At 36.9% G+C, this 15,633-nt stretch overlaps 1 protein-coding gene and 1 long non-coding RNA gene across 3 annotated transcripts in view; one reads left to right on the top strand and one right to left on the bottom strand.

The window, feature by feature from the left end:
* Positions 1-5,815: 5,815 nt before the first annotated feature.
* On the bottom strand, positions 5,816-9,120 carry LOC105230320 (esterase B1). Its single transcript, XM_011211019.4, has 6 exons — positions 8,943-9,120; positions 8,194-8,506; positions 7,963-8,113; positions 7,341-7,901; positions 7,123-7,277; positions 5,816-6,332 (listed from the first exon to the last, which is right to left on the bottom strand). The coding sequence occupies exons 1-6, from the start codon at positions 8,987-8,989 to the stop codon at positions 5,859-5,861; spliced, it is 1,701 nt and encodes a 566-aa protein (XP_011209321.2). The 5' UTR covers positions 8,990-9,120; the 3' UTR covers positions 5,816-5,858.
* Positions 9,121-9,782: 662 nt separating this feature from the next.
* LOC125776442 (uncharacterized) overlaps positions 9,783-15,633 on the top strand; it is a 28,397-nt gene continuing 22,546 nt past the window's right edge. Inside the window, exon 1 of one of the 2 annotated variants that reach the window (XR_007421714.1) lies at positions 9,783-9,857. This is a non-coding gene — a long non-coding RNA (uncharacterized LOC125776442). Of the gene's footprint in view, positions 9,862-15,633 lie in introns of both variants that reach the window. The other variant, XR_007421715.1, reaches the window with a different exon arrangement.

Here is a 15,633-nt window from a genome sequence, read left to right as displayed (position 1 = left end):
TTCAAATGACGCTTAAGTTTGATTGAATCTGTTTGGATTACGCCAATCGGTTTCTGCGTAATCAAATATTCATGGCAACTCCAACAAACTGTGTACTCAACAGCCAACATGCCCAGCGGCACTGTTTGCCGCAGTGTTACAATTTTATTGCAACAAAATACATAGTTGTATTATGGTGACTTAAAATTATATTCCCCAAACGCAAATACTATAAATTTCTGCGAAATATGGCAATGTAAATACGATATATTTATGCTCGTGTGGCGAGCAATGAAAAGTCGAAGGCTTCGTAAAAAATAAAAAGATGGTAAAGAGTTTTTTACTGTGGAGAAGGTCTCATAATTTAATACATTGCTGACGAGAGTAAAACTTTAAAGTACAAGCATTAGCGAGACTTACTTCCATTATTGCAGAACAGTTAAGTGTAAAAAATAACATTAATAATTTTATTTGTTCCATTGGAAAAAGTTGATTTTGAACATGTTACCCCTTCTTCAGGCTTCAGAAGTCGGCATCAAGGCATTGTCATCTGCATAGATCACATTGTATATTTTGAAGGCGTTCCGTATGACATTCTCCAGAATAGCCTTGATAGCCGAGATGCATGCTCTTTAGATCCCTTTTCATCGGTCTTTTCAGAAAAAGAAACAAAAAGTCCGTAGAGCCACATCTGGACTGTATGTAGGGCGACTACGCAAGCGTTGGGATGCCCGCCTTGGTGAGGTACCTGTTCACAAGAAAGGCGATGTAGGCCGGGGCGTAGTCGTGGTGCAACATCCAATCGGCTGCGATGTCTTGTCGGACCCGATTGACCCTTTGTTTGAGTCTCTTGCAGGTTTCCATCGTTTTCACTTTGGATTTACTCATTCTTTCCTTTTTGGGCTATGAGACGCCGGCGTGAGCCACTCGGGAGATTACTTCTTTATCTCGGGATCATGCTCAAATATCCATGACTCATGTGGTTACGTTATTCAAAAATTGGGGGTCACTTTCCTGCATGCTGCTCTAACGAACGCTGCATTTTCGGCTTTCACATTGCTCACAGAAACATGTCCCACGAAAATGTTTGTCCTGACTCTCCATTTGCTCGGAGACAACCGCTCGTTAGTTAGCTATGAACGCCCTCATGCGGTACTCCGAAGTACAGTTGCGGCGGAAGAAAATCAGTCCTATTACTTTCCGGACAAACCCTGTATGTTTTGTTTCTAATTTTGGTGACTAGTCTGCTCAGCTCATCAATGAGCTTATGCTAAAACTGGCAGTCAACATTAGGCTTCAGTTAGCAATAAGAAGTTTGTATGATCCTACGTTGTGTTTATATATATTCTCCTACGTTGCGCAGATTGTTTATGGCTTGCCACTTGAAAGCCATGCACGGTTCCCTCATCTATGTTAGTTTGCTATTGCTAAACCAACGCATAATACTAAATCGTGGCAGAAGTCGAAGTGTATCCAAGCGATTTACTTGGAATTACTAAATGTCTACAGAACTCTTTTGCAAATTTTCCGAGTCACTTGAAACATTTTAATCTAGATTACACTCTACCAGCGATGAGCATTGAAAAGCTTCAATCAAAAGCACGAATATTGCAACTTTTCTCCCTCTGCCAATATTTCATGGCACATTACTTTATCACTACTCCGAATCAGCATGCATTATATTCTGCGAATAGAAATCATTAAGCGCATTGATACAGCGCAGCAAGTAGAAAATCAACAAATCTAAACCCACTCATTAAACTTGGTTAGCAGCGGAAAATATGTTGCAGTTCGAAGCATTTAGTCAATAGCGCCGCCTGCTGCAATACATGCGAGCTGAAGGGAGCAACACCGAACTGCAACTAGTTCAGCTAAGTGATGTCAATCAATCGCTTAGAAAAAGTGCACTTCACCGAAGACAGCCCATAAGCTCCTTTGTTAATAAGAGTTGCATAGAAGTATCCATGGGAAATGTCTGGCAGTTGACATTTGTAATATAGGCGATGAGGCTCCGACGCGGCGCGCTTTGCAGTCAATTCGCTGTGCTCATTAACTTTTACACTGCAATGACAGGCGGAGAGTTCGTACAACAGCCAAGTGACAGCTGACAGTGCCTGCTCTTAGGAATACTCACATTATTGTTAGAATTTCGCTGCCATTTGCATTTGCCGCTGGCGCAGTCGACAAGTCGACATGTTTAGACATTTCACAACTCGATGCATTTGCACTCGTAGAGGCTTAGAGCTTTAGCGGCAGTTATCATTTGGTATGGGTTAGGAGTTGATTGACTTCAATGCACTCCAAATGAAAGATAAGCTCTATATACGAGTATGTGTATCTGTAATTCGAACGCGTTATGTTCGATTTGTTATGTATGTTGTTTACAGTTATGATGCCTTACGATAACGTGCGGAAAAAATACTTACATGCTTTAACGCTTTCAAAAATTTTCATTGTATTCAGGAAACTCAATTTAAAATTTTGTATATACATATATTTTAGCGTATTACGAAATTAGACTTAATTGGTTTTCATTAAGGACCACAAAGCTTCTAGTAGAGTGTTAATGCGTAGCCGCAGGCAGTCAAGAGCCTTAGCAACGGTCTTTTTTTAACCCGCTAATACACAAATTTACACTTGACTGCAAGGAGGTGTGTTCAAAAAGTATCGCGAATTTTGTGTTTTTTCAAAAATTATTTATTTATTCATGAATATCTATTTTGTCCCCTTCAAAGTAATCCCCAGTGCCAACGGTTTTTTCAATCTGCGAAGCACTTCAAAAAATCATTTTTTTTATCTTCTTCAGCTCCTCCTTCGATGCCGTCTTTATCTCGTCAAGAGAAGCGTAACGTCGTCCTTTCATGGGCCTCTTCAGTTTAGGGAACAAGAAAAAGTCACAGGAGGCCAGATCTGGGGAATACGGTGGCTGCGGCATCTTTAGTGTGTTGTTTTTGGCCAAAAAGTCGCGCACAAGCAACTATGTGTGAGCAGGGGCGTTATCGTGGTGCAATTTTTTTGATAGGTAAAAATCGAAGACGATCCAAAACACGTGAAAGCAAAGCAGCTGTCAACAATTAAATGAACATTCAAAATAGCCGGGCTTGTCGGCATAAGTGAGAGACATGAGTACCAACATAACGCCACAAAAAATTCGAAATTCGAATATACGTAACCCGCGAAAATTCAAAATTCGCGATACTTTTTGAACACACCTCGCATTAGTGGGATTGAATACAACTGTTCAACATTTAATCGGTATTAATCGGTAAGTAGACTCCTATATGGCATAATCTAGTACATATAAAATATTATACAGACTTACACATTTAAATTACTACTTGGCTACTTGCGATCCGTCCAGGTCAACTGTGGAATTGAAAACTAATATCTCACAAGCATTTTCTGTGCCTATGTATGGGTTGATGAAGAGATTGAAAAATCAATCAAATCCAATTGACTGCTATTATTGACCTATTTTGCCATAAATCGTATTAGATATTGCAGCTGAGCTGCTAAACCAACTCATAGAAGCGCCAATAAAATATGTGTTGCACCAGAGGTGTTAGCATCTCCCACACGTACACGTATGCTACGAAAGGCTGTTGTGAATGAATGGATTCAAATTAATGCTCTTGTATACATCAACCCGACAATTGCCGCCTTTGATTGAGATTTGATTTCAGAATTTACACACACACACATGAATTGGTGTGTGCTCTGCACATACGGCTATATAGTTTTATGTAGGCCCATTGATTACGATGATTGATTAAATGGTGCTTAATTGGGTTACCTTGGGAGCACATTGGCCTAACCATGGCAACAGTGCGGTTGCTTACGGTCAAGCGTTATGCGATCTTGATATTAAACCTAGCAACCAAAGCCTTCAACCAACATCTCATCAATCTTAAACTGCACCACAATTCAAATATGTTAGCCAAATTCGCGGTACCACATATGAACATAAGATCACTTCCAGCAAAATTCCATTGTCTTATCAAAAATTTCAAAGCTATCATTCTATATCATATTATTTTGCATTACAAGATCTGGATTTCTCTGCAAGTTTCATTGTAATATACGTTTCTTATTGTAAAGATAACCAAAGGATTTTTGTTCAAATATTCTAAAAAACTCAAAACAACACAGTTTTGCTTTCTTAAGAAGGCATATTTCCCTATAGAAGTCAAACCATGTTTTTGCAAATACCATATCTTAAATTACTCTTTGAAAATTATTTGAAATTTAATATTATAATGGAAGCAAAATGTCTTTATACCATATAGGCAGTGGTTAAAATAGTCGTCCGATATTTCAACACAAAAATTCTTTATATAAATGAAAAAAAATAAATAAAAAAAACCATGACTCGTTTATTCTTATTAAAGATATTTATGTGTGAATCGCTACTCATGTACTGTTATCTGCTTTAAATATGAAGGTACACATACACATACATACCATAAATGTATATGCATAGCTATCAATTTCATGTTATTACACCAATCGCTGACTGTAATTCGCTATTGTCGCGCGCATCATCAGCTGTTAATAGAACTGTAAGAGCACGAGAAAAACAAGTAAGGCGGCACACGATGAGGCTGCAACCTAACAACATTGATCTAGTTCATTTTCACATGAGTGGCGAGTGTTAATATTAGTTATAAATGTTTCGTCTACTGCAAGGACTTGGTCATGCTGCGGAGGAAGTTGGAGATGCAGGTAAATAAATATCCGGTTTTCAACAATATTCTAAGTCTTCAAGTTGCGGGCGGTACATAGTGATACCCACTGGATGAACAGACTTATTATACACAGCTGAAACAAGTTGCGCTTGGCTCAAATAAGAACACGCAAAACTATCATCGCTTGCCAGTAGCCATCTGTTCAGTGACATTGCGTAAGCGTGCGCTGCATCGTTACCCTAGCAATTGTTGAGTCATTCTGATACTTAGATATGTCTATATGTAAGGGGAGAGTCATGCATATGTGCACGCAATTGCATGACAGCAATGCAATTTTCTTTAATGCGCAGCTATTCTACAGCTATTCGTGCTTATCTTTTGCATATAATTATATGAGCAGCGTTCAGTTCTACATGGAAAGGTGCATAAAACAGTATAGCTGCTTTACATTCAGATGATGGGGCTTGTTAACGCAAATACTCATATGCATTATTTAGTTGTGTGTGTATAAGCGTGGATGTCTTGGCTATTGTGTACGCTATTTCTAGTCTACTATCATCATACTCCAGACCTGAGCATTTAAGTTTATATAGATCCTTTCTTATACTTAATTCTTTATTAATTGATGGTTTTGGAGATAAAATCTTTCATTTTCTATGAACATGGGAGTTTTCCTTATAAGGATACCGTATATTAGTCCAAGAAGAAAGTACGAAATTTTAGAGGTAGCCTCTTAAAGCTAGATTGTGAACGTTTGAAATGTTATCGCTGATACTCAATTAACCAATAGTTACCATCGCCCACGAAAAGATATTGCTCTTTTCCTTTTTTCATCTATCTAAATGAACAACACTATTCTAACTTAGAATTATTGTGCCATCAGGTTCCTACTGAACCACTCTTGTATATTTAAAGTACCGGCACCATATACTTTCACCACATCTGTTGTCTACATATGTACTTTTGAAGTAAAATCTTCTCCTTAGAGAAAAGATCACACATCTTCAAGCATATTTTCGGTAGTTTTTTCACACATTTCTCTGAATTTGTTATTTGCTCGCACACGCTGATAAGTCAGTCAGACAATTCGTTCGCACACTTTGCAATAATAAAGACGCAATATCACGCCAATGGGAAATTATAAAAATGTGTTTACCATAACTATACATTTTATTGCCCCCATACATACTATGCTTAGAACAATAAGTTCTTCTTTCTATCGAAAGTAGACGCCCACACCTTAACCTTTTCCATTTCTGGCCAGTTTATCACTTTTAGCTCCTCACCAATATTCAAACATTTGTAAGCGGGCTCAGGAGTACGGATGGGCTCCCATGACAGTGATTCCATACCTGGGACGTGTTTGTCATTTGGGTTACCAGTTGCCGCAAAGTGCGTCCAAATTCCAATCATGCGTTGTATTGTGCGATATTCAGGGCTCTCCTTAGAGAGCGCATTCGTCATTGCATGTGAGAAGAGATAAGCTAGCTCATCGGCATGAGATACACCTTTCACGCCACGACCAAACCGCCAAATGCGATAGGGGTATGGTAATATTTCCGAGTCGTAGTCGAAGCGGTACAGATATGTGGGAGCAGACGTGGCATTAGTCAAACGCGAGAGCAGAACTCGATGGAGAGGGAAGTGGAAAAGCCAATAAGCGTTGATCTGAAATAATATAAATATTGAAATAATTATTAGCGAAATTACAGTTGAAACGAAAATCATATGGGGACCAATGAAAACGGAGTATGTAATCAAATTGAGTGATTTGTCGGAAAAAGTAAAGTTTTTTTATTTCATAAACAACTATGAAAATCTTAAAAATCTGACTTATATCAAAAAAAACTATAGATGTCTAATCGAAATCATAATCTCTGAAAAATTAACAACAATGAAATTGCTGACAACACTCGGTATCGAACTCTATATCCAAACTCTCGATGTGTACTAGAATAATGGTGAATTTTTCTTTTGAAACCATTGATCGTTCAAATTACGAGTAACGCTTTCAAATTTCAGCGTTTCTGGCAGAAGGAAAGTTGACTAATGATGTGATCTCTGTAAAACCTTCACGAAACTTCGAGGTTCCTCTATAAGACCTCGACAGAAATTTTTAGCTTAACGAAGAAGAAAAAGAAGTCGATTAAAATATTTATGGACTGAAACTTATTCAAAAAGAAACCGGTCGAAGATATAAAGTCAGATCACTAAAGTCCAGAAGACCGGATATTTAAGATTACCCTCACACAACCTAATTAAACATAAGGCGACTTGTTTTATGCCGAAGGGATATTATGCATATAAACCCTCTCTCAAGATACTTTCCCTCTGGTAGTCATTATCAGAATATTCACTTAAATAAATATTCTGAGCATTTGAATTTTGAAAAGTCGTAAATTGTATATGATGAAGCGAATGAAAGTATGAGGTGGGCGCTTTGTAACGTAATACGTACATCCATATATTCGTCAGCTGTAAGCTCAGCACTGTCGGCATGCATTTTTTTCAGCTTCGCAGCATTTTCCTCGATATCCACATCATCCACTTCATAGGGTACGAAGCTACGACAGGTTTCCAATTCATTAAGACAAATTGGCATTGCCTTAATAACTGTAAGTTTAGTAATTGCATTATATTATGGCTTTTAAAAAATTAAAGTTTTTCATCACTCACATGGCAGCATTACTAAACCCTCGGCTGAAGTATGACCGGCCAATATAGGCATTGAGTTACTCCATGCTGTTCTCATAAGATCACGCGGACTTTTTGAAATTACACAGTCCGGCGTATCATATGGCTCTATACAGGGTGCAAAAGGAAACATTATTTTACGTTGTAACTCAACTGTGGTCAGCACTTTCTGCTCCAGCTGTGCCAGATCAGTCGCTTTGCATTTTTTCAGATATTCTAGCACATGTTGTTCATCATGTTCCCCCTTAAATCCGGCTAGTTTGGCAAGTGGATAAGCGTGCCGCTCCTGACCATTGTGCGCCCAAGAAGCAATGGCAGCGCCAGACATTAAAATTGCGCGATGAAATAGACCTCTGGTTTGTTCGGTAATGCTGAGATAATGCGTCGAGGCAGCGCCAGCACTTTCACCGAATACAGTTATGCAATTTGGATCGCCACCAAAGTTGGCTATATTATTTTTAACCCACTTTAGTGCCAACACTTGATCTTTCAAACCGGCATTACCAGGTATATTCAATTCCGGTGAGGTGAGTGTAAGAAAACCTTAAAATGTTGATTTAAGTTTTTTTTTTAATTAAAAATACGAAAAATATATTGTACAAACCGAAAACACCCAACCGATATTGCACTGTCACCAAAACCACATCTTTCTCCATGAAATAATCTGGTCCAAACCAATCACGATTCGCTTCACCCACTACGAAGCCACCACCGTGTATCCAAACCAAAACGGGCTGTGGTTTATCTGGTTTTAACTGGAATTTATATTTTTATGAAAATGGCAAATTCAAAGTTATAAGACTGCTTTCCATCAAACTTGCTTGTTACAACTCACATTCTTCGCATACACATTCAAGTAGAGACAATCCTCCGAACCCTCCGCATTATTTGTTATTAAATGCAATTGCACGGCTCTGTCTTTTGGGCTCAGACAATCTAGTACACCATCCCATGGCTCAGGTCGCTCAGGCGCTTTGAAACGTAACTCATTCACAGGTGGCTTAGCGTAGGGGATCCCCTCGAAGCTATAATATGGCACTTCGTAGATTGTTCTTCGCTTGACGCCTTTCACTTTGCCATACTCGGTGTCAACCACAGCGGTCTCGTTGGTGGTTAAACGGTATTGAGCATATCTATTTCCAAGTACGCTGAAATATAGAACTTTTAATGAGTATGCACTCAACTAAGAGTATAGCTTAAATACACGAACACAGCGCTAATTGAATATTGACTCGTGATTTAAGTTCACCTTCGACCAGAAGAACTGTTGCAATCAAAATAATTTGTGATTTAAGCAAAGGCTTCCAATATAAGCATCGTAATTTCGGAAGCATTTTTTTAGAACGCGGTAGACGCTTACTACTGCGTAATTAAGTGGTAGAGTGGTCACACAAATACTTGATCAAGTTAATGAAAGCTTTGTTGATCTTTTTCTCAAGGTCACATACTACAACCACGGGGACTTAGTGACTTATGCTTAAAAATGCTATTTCACCGGTATTTCTGACCAAAAAGTTTATATATTATATGTAACTAAGCCCTTAGAAAATGATAGACTTAATTTTTCATTTAATCACAACTCACTTTAAGCGCCAACGTAGTTTATCTAAAAACCCGACATTAGAATGCATGTCAACCGATAGATCAGAAAAACTCGCACTTTTAAAAAAATCAGAATTTCTTCTTCTTCAGAAATGGTTGCAAATATTTCTCGCCGAGCCAGGCGAATTGCTTCATTCAACTGAATTGTATTTCCATTATCATCTCAGTGGAAAGCCGCAGCAGTGCAATCATCAAGTACATATGTAAGTACTTAGCAAAAAAAAATGTGTATTAATTAAAACTCAATACAATAAAATGCTACCAAGTTATCACGCACATACATAAATACAAACACTTTAAACAGATAAGAAAAAATCTTTTGTGCTCTGGGTAATGACCTCATGCGTTATATTTGTTTTATAAGCTATTAAATTCAGATATTATATTCATGCGATAGCTTATACAGTGTATATACATAGTACATACATATATGCGTTTGTATGTTTGCAACACAGGTTAATCACTATTTATATATGTGCGGACAGTGAGCAAAATGTGATAAAGTGAGTGTCAGTAGGCTCTTTCTCTCGGCGATTATCTCGCTTTGTACTACCTTGTGCTACTACGAGTATTTATATTTGTATGTATGTCTATTTGCTTGTTTAGCGCCGATGCAAAATTTACTAATAGAATTTGCAAATATCAGATAACGAATGCATTTTGTACATGGCAACATATTGCTACGATTGTAACCGCTCTGTGATCGAATGGGTTGCCATAACAACTAAAAGTACAAATCTACATCGATAACAGGTATTATGGATATTATCAGACTGAGCAAAATAATTAATTTATCTATGAATTAATTTATCTATGAATTAATTTATCTATAAATTAATTTATCTATGAATGTTTCCCAACCGTTCGGCAGTCATTTCATGCACGGAGTCAGAATAGGTTGGTATGTAAAAACTTGGGAAACTATGATATCCAAGAAAATTTATTCAAAAAAATTTAAAGAAATTGTGTCAAACCTTGAGAGAAGGCCTCATACGAGGTGTGTTCAAAAAGTATCGCGAATCGTAACTGACAGTTTTCTTCGATTGCAGGGGCGGGTGCATCATGAGTTCTTGCCACAGAGAAGAACGGTCAATAAGGAATATTACCTGCAAATTATGCGCAATTTGCGCGAAACAATCCGCTAGAAACGCCCGGATTTGTGGAAGAACAAAAATTGGCTTTAGCACCACGATAACGCCCCTGCTCACACACGTCGTTGCTTGTGTGCGACTTTTTGGCCAAAAACAACACACTAATGATGCCGCAGCCACCGTATTCCCCAGATTTGGCCCCCTGTGACTTTTTCTTGTCCCCTAAACTGTAGAGGCCCATGAAAGGACGACGTTACGCTTCTCTTGACGAGATAAAGACGGCATTGAAGAAGGAGCGGAAGAAGATAAAAAAAATGATTTTTTGAAGTGCTTCGAAGATTGGAAAAACCGTTGGCACAAGTGTATAATATCTCATGGAGATTACTTTGAAGGGAGCAAAATAGATATTCATGAATAAATAAATAATTTTTGAAAAAACACAAAATTCGCGATACTTTTTGAACACACCTCGTACACATCATATTAAGATTTTCGGACTTCCAGGAGATTTTATATCGCATAGAGACCGAGTTTTTCTGTTAACAGTGTATCTTTGAGCTTAAAGTGAATAAAATTGAACGAAAACTTAACCGAGTACCCATAAAAACAATCATATATCATGGAGGTGATTTTACTCCATATGGTTGGTTATGGTATATGAGGTGCCGTAATGAATCTCAGTGAACATTTCATTAGTAAATAACATCGGGTCGATACTACCCGCAACTCTCATAGAAACAAAGCTTATGCTGAATATATCGATCAGTGTGTGGGTTATACATATATACACATATATACATGTATACATATATATATAAATTCTGCCCCTAAAGGAATTTCTCGGACTTCGATTCTAGCAAGTTGCATGGGCATAAAATATTCGGTTTTAATCGAACTTAACCCTTCCTCCCTTGTTTTAAGTGTTATAAAACATTTTCTTTGTGAACAGAGAGACTGATAATCCCACAGCTATCAAATAAAAAAATAATTGATTACATATTGTAAAATGGGTGGAGTGAGGTGAGCAGTGCGTTCAAGTATAACACACTTAAATTGATAATGTTCTGAGATTACATTTCATCGCTGTGTAAAAGTGAGATTTATTATATATATACTGCTGTTTGAACTTCGGCGAAATAAATAATTAATCATCTGAGCTTGAGCTCAGCCGAATATGACATGATTCCTATGGTTATTTAAATTGCTTTCTATTAAATTTAAGAACTTTATGAAAGGAAGTTCATATTAGATTGATGCTTAAAAAAGTTATATCGCGAGACAACTGCTATAAGAAAAGATAAGAAAAGCGCAATTGGAAAAAAGAAACACTACACTGCTTACTAGTATAATGTACAGGTACACACAATTGCAAGTGTATAATTATTATAGCTTCATACCAAATTATCGCATGCTGATTGCCTTTGATCAAGCCTACAACTGTCATTCATATATATGTATTTTCGGAGATAATGAAATGAGTTATGAATAACTACTAATTAGTGTTGTAAAAAAAAACAGCAAGTCATGCCATAAATTTAATTAAATGATGGAAAAATAATGATAATATTTATTATTATTATTAACAGAAGCTGCCATACCCATTATTTTTTCAACAACGCAAAATAATCTTGCTGTTTTTCTAGTAAACAATTCAGTGAAGACTCATAGAAATCAGTTGATTAAGTATATTAGGAATGCGGGAGAGTAGAGGCATCGATCTCAGCAGCACTTATTTGTGATCGCCTTCTGAGTGAGTATATCGATATATATTTATATATATATTGGGGTGGATCAAAACAAAAACAAAAACAAACATTTTTTTTTCGCTTGGTACTTTAAACCAAGGTATCTTTAGAAAGAAAGTCCCTCCCACCATGAGCTTTTACACGCAATATAACTAATACTGGTAATTTTCCTATAGTTATGTCTCATATCATTTTTTATTCGCATCGCCAATGCGCTAGAAGGGTATGTGTGGAATCTTAAGTACTCAATCTTCAAATTGATAAAGCTATTTTTTGTGAAGTAAGACCTAATTACGATTTCGTTATGACCAAAGTTAGTAAAGATAAAGTTTTATAGATTTATTCTACCTGTATTATGTTCCCATATTCGTATTTATATATATTTATATGCATATGTGTAGAACTGTTACTTTTCTTATTAACCACCGCAAAATATGATATATACACCATATACTAAAAAATGTCGAATTAAACAGAGACATTATTTTAAACAAAAATGGAAACCACCCAAAGATATTCAAAAGCTCAGAAACTCAAACTCTAGTTTTTGACAGAAGTGGAGTTATTTTATTATGATAAGTTTCTGTTAAGTTCACTACCATCCACCTGAGACCTATTGGTTCAAATCACGGCTAAGTCAATAATAACCAATTTAGAGCGACAACAGCATGAAACATTCTCTGGCAATAAGAAATCCTAGAATATATTATCTCATGCAGGATTTGAGACTTACATGAGGATCTCTACACATAATCGTTTACACTACTGGACTAATGTATGTAGGTATGTATGTACATATATGTATGTATGTACGTATAAATATTCCGATTTATTTCACGCTTAAAAAGCTAGGAGAATACTTGAACTGCCTAAACGTGGTAAATAGATGTATTAAACATGTATGTATGTAACTGTATATATCTACTGACATATAAAGCTTAAGTTGCACGAGCATTGCTGTTTGAGAGCGTAAACTGTATGATAGCTTATACTTAATACCAAGAAGCAGGCGTAAATAAGCAACAGGAAAGGCATTACATTAGCGATATGTGTATATGCACCCAGTTGGAAGTACAGCTTAACTCGATTTTGAGAATTTGCGAAAGGCACACTTAAAGCTCATTTATTGCGGCTTTTAATAAATATATGTATAGGGTGATTTTTTAAGAGCTTGATAACTTTTTAAAAAAAAAAAACGCATAAAATTTGCAAAATCTCATCGGTTCTTTATTTGAAACGTTAGATTGGTTCATGACATTTACTTTTTGAAGATAATTTCATTTAAATGTTGACCGCGGCTGCGTCTTAGGTGGTCCATTCGGAAAGTTCAATTTTGGGCAACTTTTTCGAGCATTTCGGCCGGAATAGCCCGAATTTCTTCGGAAATGTTGTCTTCCAAAGCTGGAATAGTTGCTGGCTTATTTCTGTAGACTTTAGACTTGACGTAGCCCCACAAAAAAATAGTCTAAAGGCGTTAAATCGCATGATCTTGGTGGCCAACTTACGGGTCCATTTCTTGAGATGAATTGTTGTCCGAAGTTTTTCCCTCAAAATGGCCATAGAATCGCGAGCTGTGTGGCATGTAGCGCCATCTTGTTGAAACCACATGTCAACCAAGTTCAGTTCTTCCATTTTTGGCAACAAAAAGTTTGTTAGCATCGAACGATAGCGATCGCCATTCACCGTAACGTTGCGTCCAACAGCATCTTTGAAAAAATACGGTCCAATGATTCCACCAGCGTACAAACCACACCAAACAGTGCATTTTTCGGGATGCATGGGCAGTTCTTGAACGGCTTCTGGTTGCTCTTCACCCCAAATGCGGCAATTTTGCTTATTTACGTAGCCATTCAACCAGAAATGAGCCTCATCGCTGAACAAAATTTGTCGATAAAAAAAGCGCGAAACACATTTCGAACCGAACACTGATTTTGGTAATAAAATTCAATGATTTGCAAGCGTTGCTCGTTAGTAAGTCTATTCATGATGAAATGTCAAAGCATACTGAGCATCTTTCTCTTTGACACCATGTCTGAAATCCCACGTGATCTGTCAAATACTAATGCATGAAAATCCTAACCTCAAAAAAATCACCCGTTATATATGTGCTTTCACAATCAATGCATGAAATTCGTTTTAAACATTTTACTCTGAAAATCGATTGACGCTCACCCGGGTGGATCGTACGGAATACACCGTATCCAAAGCGTGCAAATGTTTATATTTTAGAATGATTTTGGAAAAATCTTCATCACATATTTAAAAAAAAAAAAACAAAAAAACAAAAAAAAAACAAAAACATATTGTTTTGAAGGATTAAATCTGGAAAAGAAAGCATTCATTTCCGGAAGACAATTATAAAAGCATGTCCATAAATCATAATAACTCTACAAATGAAGTGAAGCTAATCGCAGAGACTTCGATTTATTTCGAAGCAAAACGAGATTTAAGCATGACAGTAGGAACAAAGTCCGAAAACTTTCTTCAGGAAAATGTGGGAGTAGGTGGTTGTATTGACCCGATTTCATCTATTTTTGCCAGTAACAGCCACCATTAGCATGCCACATACTATAAAAATATCACCTGGGTTTCATCAAGTTACCTTACATACAATCATCAATCATTTACTCCATTAAAGTCTGGAAAGTGAAACATCTTATTATTTAAGTTGAAAAAAAAAATTGTGCTGTATGTGAAGTAGGCGTCGGACTACTGATTTTGTTCATTGTCACACTGTTACATAAAAGTATGAGAAGAACGTAATTTACTGAATTTAGTCGAAATCGGTTGTACAGCTCTCGGTAGATGTGGTTTTACCTAACAGTCTAATTTTTACCCCGGCTTTCACAATGCCCTTTCATACCATCTCAGGTGTAGGTCTTTTACGATTCTGTCGTATTTTTTAGTGGTTTTCAACAGTACCGTTATTTGGGGGATGGACGCGGTTATCTTGTGATTTCATCCATTTTTAAAGTCCACCCCTGTCCGCTGCGATCCGCTTTGCCAATAAGAGTTCTTTAACCTTTTTAGTGCTTATTTATGGCACTTTATGCTTTTTCGGTTGAAGGCGCTTTGTGGGCGTGGCAGTGATCCGATTACGCGCATCTACGAACTCCACCTTCCTTTTTTCCAAGAAACTTGTGTACCAAGTTTCAACAAGATATCTTCTTTTACTCAAGTTACTGCTTACACGTATGAACAGACGAGCAGACAGACCTGATTTTCAACTTTTTTCGTCATCCTAATCATTTATATATACATACCCCTATATCTATCTCCATTTGTTTTAGGTAATACATACAACCGTGTGGTGAAAAACACTATTATATTCCGTAGCAACTGGTTGCAAGAGTATAAAAATTTATTATTTTGACTTAGAAATCATTGTGGATAGAGGATCACATTACTAAAAGCTTTCAAAGCACAAATATCTGCACTAATTAATACATTTGTCTATGCTAATGCGTTTATGTGTGAACTGACATTGAAAAATAGAAAAGCCTAAACGGCAAGAAAGCACTCACAAATCACAATTAGCAACGCAAACATGTATATGTGCGTACAAGTGTCAAGCTTAATTGACCACTTATTGCGCTTGATAACGTCAGATGAACGGCATTCAACCCGCTTGCAGTCACATTGACACATTCAAGATAAGGCACAGAAATTACTCAGAAAGAGGTTTCCATAGAGAAATGTATATATGTATGTGTGTACGTAAGTACAAATATATGTCAGCAAGTCAAGTGATCTTTAAATAGATAAGAGGAGCTCTTTTGGAAGTTTTAAGATATAGAAAGTATTCAATAATTGTTTTTGAATGCTATGATACTTTTA

This window comes from Bactrocera dorsalis, chromosome 2, assembly GCF_023373825.1.
Source record: "Bactrocera dorsalis isolate Fly_Bdor chromosome 2, ASM2337382v1, whole genome shotgun sequence".
Taxonomy (NCBI): domain Eukaryota; kingdom Metazoa; phylum Arthropoda; class Insecta; order Diptera; family Tephritidae; genus Bactrocera; species Bactrocera dorsalis.
This window is presented reverse-complemented; position numbering and strand designations above follow the sequence as displayed.

Bases quoted from the DNA above. Each gene is read 5' to 3' on its own strand.
- LOC105230320 (XM_011211019.4), bottom strand. From the start codon at position 8,989: ATGCATTCTAATGTCGGGTTTTTAGATAAACTACGTTGGCGCTTAAA. The intron at 8,114-8,193 runs GTGAGTTGTAAC...TATAAATTCCAG, and splicing joins TGAATGTGTATGCGAAGAAT to TTAAAACCAGATAAACCACA. The intron at 7,902-7,962 runs GTTTGTACAATA...CAACATTTTAAG, and splicing joins ATATCGGTTGGGTGTTTTCG to GTTTTCTTACACTCACCTCA.